General features: G+C 38.1%; 2 protein-coding genes across 2 annotated transcripts; one reads left to right on the top strand and one right to left on the bottom strand.

The window, feature by feature from the left end:
* Window positions 1–5,947, top strand: LOC124658941 (receptor-like protein 54). Its single transcript, XM_047196926.1, has 2 exons — window positions 1–81; window positions 4,032–5,947. Exon 2 carries the CDS (start codon window positions 4,175–4,177, stop codon window positions 5,945–5,947), a length of 1,773 nt encoding a protein of 590 aa, XP_047052882.1. The 5' UTR covers window positions 1–81; window positions 4,032–4,174.
* A 1,494-nt stretch (window positions 5,948–7,441) lies between these two features.
* Window positions 7,442–8,237, bottom strand: LOC124661926 (histone H3.3-like). Its single transcript, XM_047199813.1, has 4 exons — window positions 8,163–8,237; window positions 7,980–8,059; window positions 7,799–7,889; window positions 7,442–7,612 (listed from the first exon to the last, which is right to left on the bottom strand). Exons 1-4 carry the CDS (start codon window positions 8,235–8,237, stop codon window positions 7,442–7,444), a joined length of 417 nt encoding a protein of 138 aa, XP_047055769.1.
* Window positions 8,238–10,250: the final 2,013 nt, after the last annotated feature.

A 10,250-nucleotide genomic window follows, 5' to 3' on the forward strand; every position in this document is an offset into this window, starting at 1 on the left:
ATTTTTACGGACCAATTCCCTCATTGATTGGTAACTTGACTCAAATTTCATTCTTGGCCTTTGAGAACAATTCCCTCACTGGTAAGCTCCTGCATATGAATTTGACACCTCCATTTTTTCTTGTTATACATATATTACAATACAGTACAACCCTAATTTCACGAAGAACTAGTTGGGAAGCACAAGAAATTGCATGGCTAGCACTAAAGAAACCAATATGCAAAGGAATCTCTTTCATTGTTACTCCAATCTATTATATACTAAAAGCAATATGCGGAACTAAAATAGAGACACCATATTAATCCACATCACTTAAATTAATTTCGATAGTTAGATCAAAAATTTGTGGCCAGGATTTAACAAACTATTAATAGTTACGTAACTAAAAAAGCAGTCCGGTTATCCAAGTTGACATGATAAACTATAAAATGAAACTGCCATATTCGATCAGCGCGAAAGAAAAACAGATCGTAGAGGTATCCTGTTCGTATTGTTTAAGGAAACCTTTATATTAGGTAACTAAAAAGATCTCATGTTCGGTGCAGTTTAAAAATTCAAGGAGATAGAGACCATCTCTCTCACGAATTGGCTTTTCACGTGACATACAGTTTGTATCATGTACGTATTGTTTAAGAAAATAAGGAGATAACATCTGTCTTTCCTATCTGATCTGCACATATAAAAAAAAGAAAAAAAAAACTGACCGACTCCCGTATTTCATGGGACGACGTGGGCATGCAAAGAAAATCTTAAAAGAAATCTAAACGGGACATGAAAAGAAAATCTGACCGAACTCCAGAATTTCATGGCACGTGCAAAGCAAGGACAACGGTAAAGTTTAAAGAATAAAACGTAATCGCAAGATAAAAATCATATCTTTTTAAACAAAAAAATGCAACCTTATCTATGAATGAACCTAAGCTGCGACCTTTTAAAAAACAAACCACGTACCTTGCCTAGAACCAAAATTACAACGTGGTGGTGTTTGCAAATATTTGATCCTGGATGGATCGAAGGGATATGTTAACTAATAGCACTCATGAATCATATAAAATTAGACTAAAATGACAAACGTTAAAAAATAAGAGAAAATCTTAGCATATCATACACAAAGCATTTAATAATTTTACTAAGATTCAAATGATTGATTTGCATATAAGAAAACCCGATGCAAGACATTAGTTACAGTCATGTAAGAAGATTAGTCTCTTCGATTCCACCGAGATTTGTGTTAAACCATATGAGTATGTAAAAAAATATATAAAGAAAGTGCAAATATATGCTTTAAGAAAAATTCCTCCAAAATATGAAATTTATATTGTTTTAGATTTTCCACACATAGTGATCGGCATAAAATGAACAATTTATGGCTGAGTGTGCATGAAAACAGACACTTCTAAAATTTCTAATCAACAAAAGCCGGTAACTATAATATTTTAAGGAAGAAATACAAAATTAAATTTGACAACAAAATATAAGTTCAAAAAATCTTGATCAGACAAAACAATCATTGATAAGAGTAAACTTAGAAAGTATTTTAGGGAAGAGGTTATAAGAGATGAATCATTCAGGTAGAGAGTAAATAATTTGTAAAAAAAAAATTCCTTATAAAAATACTCCATCAAGCTTCAGTCAAGTCAACAAATTCCTCACATCTTTACCTTATCCATTAATTTTAGTAGAAATATCACAGTTGAGTCCAATCTTTTTCTTTCTAAACGGTGTATATTCCTACGATTTACACATTTGGAATGCAGGCTAAAACAAATACTCTTCTGAAATTTCGGATTATTTCTTAACATTTGAAGTTTGATTTAGAGCAGTAGAGGGTAGTAAATTTCATGTTAAAAAAATTCCTTATAAAAATACTCCATCAAGCTTCAGTCAAGTCAACAAATTCCTCACATCTTTACCTTATCCATTAATTTTAGTAGAAATATCACAGTTGAGTCCAATCTTTTTCTTTCTATAAACGGTGTATATTCCTACGATTTACACATTTGGAATGCAGGCTAAAACAAATACTCTTTTGAAATTTTGGATTATTTCTTAACATTTGAAGTTTGATTTAGAGCAGTAGAGGGTAGTAAATTTCATGTTAGTATTTATAGTTGGATATCATCATTTCACAATTAATATTGAAATGGTTGGCATGATTTGGTAGTAATTATTCGCCCACAAATTACACATGGTTAAACTAATTTTTGTGTTTTTTATTGACCATCAAAGTTGTCACTAGATCCATATTTATCGTAATAGCACATATGAGTGTTCATATTTTTCTAGACCTTTTTACATATTTTATTCACAAATAAATATTTATATAAGAAAATAATCTGTCGATTTTTAAACCATATTTATTTTCCACAAAGAGGGTAAGAGAAAATTCCATTTGTATAAGATGATTCATAAATATTACATACTCCTATCCATAATAAGTGGTGATTTTAGTTCAAATCTGACAAAAAGTAAACTAAAACCACAACATGTATTATGGATAGGATGGAGTAGTAGTTTTACAAAAATTAAAGATGATGCCCTCGCATTTGCGAGGGCCACTATGCTAGTTAATTAAATAATACTTGCTTGTAACATTGGTCAAGTGAAACCTTTCAATACTTTGACTAAGTATATCTTTTCAAATATCTTACACTGGACACTTTAAAATAATATGTGCATATTGGTTTTTGGAAAGTTTACTCTGGTAAAAATCATAAATTTTTGGGTTTTATATTAATTATACCACAATAGACATTTAGAGACCAAAAAATTAAGTTACATTTTGGAGATACTGTAAATGTCCAAAATGACAGATTGTTTGGAAACTAGAATTAGTACATTTTAACCTCATTTTAAGCGACTTATAACTTTGGCATGTGCTAACCCAACTCATTCTCCTCAACTATTGCTGATTGTAATTTGAGATTTTAACTATAGTTATGTCATATAACTAACCCATATGATTGAGTGCGCAATTTGGTAGTCATTCTAATAAGATAATTGATTAAATAATATGCATTGTTTGCTGATAGCCATATGATTGAGTGTGCATTGTTTGCTTCTAATAAGATAATAGCACTCCCAATAGATAATGTTTTTAGACTTAGGCAAGGTACCCAACATGGAACATTGACCATTAGTTTTGAATGAACATGTCAACAAGAAAATACAATAGTGTTACATTACAAAACTATTTTTCATGAAAAAAATAATGTTAGTACTTTCACTTGCCAAATATAAATATTGTTATGCATAACTGCATGTCAGTTATGAAATAAGAAATGAGAGGGTCTAGGTTCTACTCAATGAAATTAGATTATACTTAGTGTGCATATTTTATTAATGATGTTATTAAAAGGATGTTAAGGATGCATCGGTGGCCTAGTTGTGGGAGTGAAGATGTTAAGGATGTTCATTCCCACTCGTTTATATTCGGTTGTTAGAATGGCACAACATGCCTTATTTAACCAGTGTTCGTATGTGGCATGATTTGGTATAGATCATCCATGTACTCTTTAAAAAGGTCATAAAATGAAAATTCTACTCGGATGTTGTAGGTAATAAAAGGTGAGTAATTCCGTTTAAGATGTTATAAGATCCTGCCCTGACTGTGTCTCAAGTATATTTGGAGAGTATTGTTTTACACTAGCCTGCAAAAATACTCAAGGAAATTTCCAGTATCTATTTATTGTCGGATAAATTATTCTGCAGTTATAATTTTTTTCTAGTTATATGCTTATTTTCCTATTAAATGTAGGGTGATATCCTTTCATGTTTCTAGCACATGGGATGGTGATCTAGCCAGCCATGGTTCGAGCCTCACCTCTACCTTAATTAAAATGCCATGGGATTCCTCCCCCATCAGTCTAGGCTTTTTTTTTTCTGAATGTTGACAGACAAGGACATTTCACAATTAAGGGTGATGCATTGTTTGTAAATGCTTATTTGATTGATGCCTATTTTATGTAACAAAAAACACATTACAAAGAATCAAAGCATTTTATTAACTACTATTCTCCCTTTGCATGCAGGAAAAATTCCAGGGTACTTGTTCACCCTTCCTGCGTTGCAAGAATTATCTCTCTCATCGAATCAACTGTCTGGTCAGCTAGAGGACATTCATGACCCTTTGTCTTCATCCCTATCTATTATTGATTTAGGATATAACCAGATTATGGGATCAATACCTAGATCGTACATTCATCTTACAAGTCTTGAAATGCTTTCCCTGGAATCAAATAAATTGACAGGCATAGTGAAACTTAGCTCCTTCTGGAGGCTGAAGAATCTCCGGCTCCTGAGTCTATCTAACAATATGCTGTCAGTGATAGATGGAAAAGAAGAATCTTTGTTTTCTTCACTGCGTAACATAAGGACACTGAGCCTAGCATCCTGCAACCTTACAAGACTTCCTGCCGTGTTGGCATTTCTAGATGAGATTGAGACACTAGACCTCTCCAGTAACCATATTGATGGGGTTATACCAGCTTGGGTATGGGAGAACTGGAAGGGCAGCCTTGTTGTTTTGAATCTTTCTCGCAACATGTTTACCAGCCTGGACAAGTTTCCATCTCTTATTCCAATGGCGAATGTGCTATCTCTTGATCTCAGTTTTAATAGACTTGAAGGGAATGTGCCAATACCATTCGTGGACTTAAGAAGTGGGGACACGTTAATGAGTGAGCTTGGGATTGCCTTGGATTACTCAAATAATTACTTTGATTCCATTCTATCTAACTTTGGTGAATACCTCAGAAAAGTAAGCTATCTTGACTTGTCCAAGAACAAACTAAATGGTCATGTACAGTCATCCATTTGTAGTGCCAACAAACTAATTTTCATGGACTTATCTTACAACAATTTTAGCGGTTCAGTCCCATCATGTCTAATAGGAAGTGGAAATTTGAACATATTGAAACTGAGAGAAAATCAATTCCAAGGAATGATGCCTGAAGATATTAAAGAAGGATGTAGGTTGCGAACAATAGATTTGAATGGAAACCAAATAGAAGGCACAATACCAAGATCACTATCGAATTGCCAAGACTTGGAGCTTCTTGATGTTGGGAACAATCATATTGTCGGTTCTTTTCCATCTTGGTTGGGTATTCTTCCAAAGCTTCGAGTTCTTGTCATGAGATCCAACCAATTCAATGGCACCATATGGGATGTGGAAGGTGGTCATTCTAATATCAGCCACTTCATAAGTTTGCAAATACTTGATCTGGCATCCAACAACTTCTCTGGAAACTTGCCAGATGGATGGTTCAGTAAATTGAAAGCTATGATGGCAAATGTCAATGATCAGGGCAAAGTTTTAGGGCATCGGACAAACACGCCAAATGGGTTTTATCGAGATACTGTCACCGTCACATTCAAAGGGTTTGAGCTTATTTTCAGCAAGATATTAACTGCTTTCAGTGCAATCGATTTCTCAAATAACTCTTTTAACGGTCATGTGCCGGAGTCAATTGGGAAGCTTGTTTCACTGCATGGACTTAACATGTCATGCAATAATCTTGTTGGACAAATTCCATCTCAGTTTAGCAACTTGTCTCGTCTGGAGTCAATGGATCTATCTTGGAACCAACTTTCAGGGGAAATCCCACAAGACTTAACCTCTCTTACCTCTCTTGAGTGGTTAAACCTTTCATACAACAACTTGTCTGGCAGCATTCCACAAGGCAACCAGTTCCTAACATTTTCGAACAGTTCGTTTGAAGGTAATATTGGCCTCTGTGGACTTCCACTCTCCAAACAATGTGACACCCCAGCCTCGCTTGCCCCGAATACAGTGTCTCCTCCAGAATCCAACAGTTTTTGGGAAGACAAACTTGGGGTCATCCTTCTGTTTTCCTTTGTCGGTTTGGGGTTTGGAGTGGGTTTTGCACTGTCATTCTTGCTACGACTGTTTTGCCGCATAGAAGGATCAGTTCGCAAGCCCTGATGAGGGTATGTATAGTATTGCGCACAGTATGTATTGTATTGAGTTTCTCCCTGGAAAAAAGGATATGCTTGGTGAGTATAGGTTGTAGTTTTAGATGAGACAGCTTGAATAATCCGCTCCTTCTGTAATTATGCATCAGTTTCATCTTGTTGTACTGAATTGCAAGTAGTGATGAAAGCTTATGGTATATACAGTTGCACATACAGTAATATGCAGTGTGTTAATCTGTTTCCTGAAAATAAGATATGCTGATTGCTTATGTGCTGCAGTTGTTAGAGAAGAGTACAAGACAGTCTAATATGTTCAATTTGTTTGGTCGATAGTACATGTCTGTTTTATATGAAGCTCACACGACAGTGATTGTATTAGTGATTTGTGTATATGAAGTAAGTAAAATTGTTGGTCACCGTGAGCTCTCGAAGCAAAATGTTAGGGTCACGGTGGTCTATGAAGACGCCTGTCACGAATTGATATCCTACAAACCAGCGTTTTAGTATCGTTTATTTGCCCATCCAAAAGTCGTGCCCCCTCTGCACAATGAGCGGTCGGGCAGTGCAGTGTTGTGCTCTGTCGTAGCGTGGTGTGCAAAGAGTCCATGCCGATGTATACGTGATGTGCTCCCTCGAATCAAGGCCAAGAGGCAAGAGCATCGTGTTTGGTCGTAGTTCCGGCCATGGCCATGCCAACGTGACAACTTGAGCGAAACCGAGTGCACCCACGCCACATATATGCACTACAAGGCACAAGTGCGACCTCTGCTGCGGTGATGGATGATGCGACCATGACCGGCACAAGTACCTCCCTCATAGAAAATTCCGGCAGCGTGATCCTTCGAGCAGCGTGTTGCATGTCCATCCGTGGAACATGGACGATTTCCAATTCTGAACGTTTTGAGACACGATACTTTTTTTTTATAAGAAAACCGTAGAGCATTCAAAGAGGACCTAAGTTTATGAAACGAGAAAGGCCCTACATTTCAATTCTTCAACTAGTTACACCGGCGCATATATAATTGAAATCGAATTCGCAGGAACTAAACCTGCATATATATAAAGCCTAGCAACTCGTGAACATGTATGTATGCACGACTGATGTGTGTTGATATGTAACATTTTTTACCCAACCAAACAAGATGAAGCTGACATGTGGAAGTGAAATCAAAACAACTTAAGCATGCATGTGTTTCGACCCATGCATGCATAGAAAGGTTTGATCTCCTCCCAAGATGTCACTAAACCATATATGGCTCAATCATAGTGATGTACTACTGTAAGAAAAAAATACGTGCATCGTAGAGATAAATACGCATCTCAAAATGTATAGTCTATATATAGTTCAAACAGAAAACATTTATGATCTAAGAAGTGTTGGCACGACTATAATAACCAAACTAATATTAGTTAAAGTCCTTTGTCCTCCATCCGCCTTGAATCCTTGCATGATTCATATATAAAGCAGCATGCATGTTGATGTCGAGCCATCTCTGTAGACTAATTAGAGCCTCTCACCCCTGATCCTCCTAGCCAGATGAACGTCTTTCGACATTATTGTCACACGTTTTGCATGGATGGCACACAGATTGGTGTCCTCAAATAGCCCGACAAGGTATGCTTCCGCAGCCTCCTGTAAAGCAAGCACCGCGTGGCTCTGAAAACGCAGATCGATCTGTAGAAGTAGAACAAAAGCCAAAGAAAACGTAGTAATTATAATTAGGTAGCTTATCATTTTAATAGAATTTCTTCACTAGAGCTTGTTATCATACATGCTAATCTACTAAGATGCATGGACATTTCCTCACGGGATTAAATTAGATTTGGATGTGTCTCAAGCGATGGTCGAGTGGTGCCGTACCTTGAAAACTTGAGCAATCTCCCTAACGAGCCTCTGAAAAGGTAGCTTCCTTATGAGCAGTTCAGTGCCCTTCTGGTACTTACGAATTTCACTGAAAGCGAGAGCGTATGAAAGATAAGAACCTCATAACAAAGGTGCAATAATAATAGACGCATATCCTGAATATATGTGTTGCACATACCGAAGAGCAACGGTTCCAGGGCGATATCGGTGAGGCTTCTTCACTCCTCCAACTGTGGGAGCTGTTTTACGAGCGGAGGCCTATGGTGGTAAAACCAATAGTTAAGTTATTGTCAAAGTAACAATATCTAAATTTATTATATGGTAATGCAAATAGTAAAGACAAAGAACCGTGATATATTACGTAGAAAGCCCTGAGGTACTTTGTAGGAGCCTTTCCTCCAGTCGATTTGCCGGCGGTACACTTGGTTCGAGCCATCTTGCAAAAAAAATGCAAATCATAACAAACTGATTTTTGACCAAACAAATAAGACTATAAATAGTCGTTCAAATCATTGTATGACATTAAAAAAATGTACCCTACAATACCATGTTTATTGAATGTGCATAGAAGCAAATTTTTTGAGACTATGGCTACTAATATATCTTACTCCCTCCTATCTATAATAATTATTGTCGATGCTTAAGTTAAATTTAGTCTAATTTTGTACTAAAGCCCCGACACTTTTTTATAGATCGGAGGGAGTAGAATATTTACACGTGAAGGAATGTAGTTTCTGGAAATAAGCGGTTCATACATAAATCACATAATAAAAATCAACTATTTCAAGTGTTTACTGAAGGAGAACGGAATATCAACTATTTCAAGAGTATGAAGTAAGCAACAAGGTATTGCATGCATGGGCTGAACTGTGTATACATGTTGATGAGTGGACGAACCCCAAACAAACCAAACCAAAAAAAAAAAAAAAAAAACCGTAGGAGGAACTAAGAAGGTTAAACTATGATAGTAATTTGAGCACTTGAAGTCTTTTACCTCTCACAGTTGCTGTCTTGAACACCTTTGGGCTTCGGGAATACTGAGGTAATCAGGATGGTCGAAAGAACCCTCTTCTGACCTGCTCTTCTGTTTCTGCGCTAGAAGTAACAAGAGAGCGGGGTATTTATAGGCGGTCATAGCAGGAACATGAACCGACGTTACCGACATAGATTGATTAGGCACCGGCAGTGCAGATCTGATTAAATCGATGTACGGCTTGGATCGGTCACATCGGTGGTGACACGGATTAGCTTGCATCTATCACGGCCTGCTATTGGCTAGTAGTAAAATGATTCTGCGCGATCTCCCAACGCCGAAATTGCAGCCGTGGAAGATGGACGTGCATAGAGTCGCTCCTGTCTATGTTGATCCTGCGAACCCAGATATATGTGACATATTTTTTTTTGATAAATAAAATATATTAATATCAAAATATATTAATTACATCAAGGCTCTGCAACAATGCAACACTCTATTAGCAGTATGGATGAACACAACAAAAAAAAACCTAAGAAATAAAAAGTCCCGCTACAACATTTCAGACCTAGAACAGCAACACAACCACCACGGTGACAACACCTGAAATACAGACCCTCTAAAAGTAACGCCTCCAAGCAGGTAACAGTGCACGTCATCACCCGACAAAAGGTCTTAGGTTTTCACCCTAAAGATAGTCCCCGCTCTCAAAACAATTCCTCCAACAAGGTCATTAATTGCAGGCACAACCAGTTAAGGTTAGATCTTGGGTTTTCACCCTGAAAGGTAGGACTCTGAACTTCACCTGTGCTTCCTCCCCCACTTGCATACCACTGCTGCGGAGCCCGAAACATCAAGCAAGTTCCTCAACATCGCGGAGATTTGAACCTCCTTTAGCAAGTCCACCAATCAGGCCTTCATGATATTCCTTCTTCTGACTTCACCGTGGACCAAAAAGTCACTTGATGTCAACATAGAATAGAGCTTCACGCCGCTCTCTCCGAAATCAAACGGTCGGAATAAAAATATGGGTGCACGCGACCAAATACCACCCAATCCAGCAAACTCCAGGCAAAAGATGCACCGTTTCATTCGCCTGCGGAGCTTTCCGAAACTCATCTCTCCAGCCAGATCAAGGCAAACTGACCGCCGGAAGGTCTTCATCTTCGCTTGCGAGAAACCCGAGGACCGTCACCAAAACAAAGCAATACCAGCAGCCCCCACGCCGCTAGTCACTCGTGCCGGATCACCAGGGAAGAAGACGGCAGCGCGGATCATGCGTACGCCCGCCGAACCGCAGCCGGGGGCGAAGGCCGCCACCGCTCCACCCACTCCATGGCTACCGGCGAAGTGCATCAGGCACCGGCCAAGCAGTCGTGCCGCCCGGCGTCCTCCACCGGCGCCTCATCACCTCCCATGATGCGCCGCCGCGGAAACCCTCTCCTCCCCATCGTTGTTCGATGGAAGGGGCACCAC

This window comes from Lolium rigidum, chromosome 6 (genome assembly GCF_022539505.1).
Source record: "Lolium rigidum isolate FL_2022 chromosome 6, APGP_CSIRO_Lrig_0.1, whole genome shotgun sequence".
Taxonomy (NCBI): domain Eukaryota; kingdom Viridiplantae; phylum Streptophyta; class Magnoliopsida; order Poales; family Poaceae; genus Lolium; species Lolium rigidum.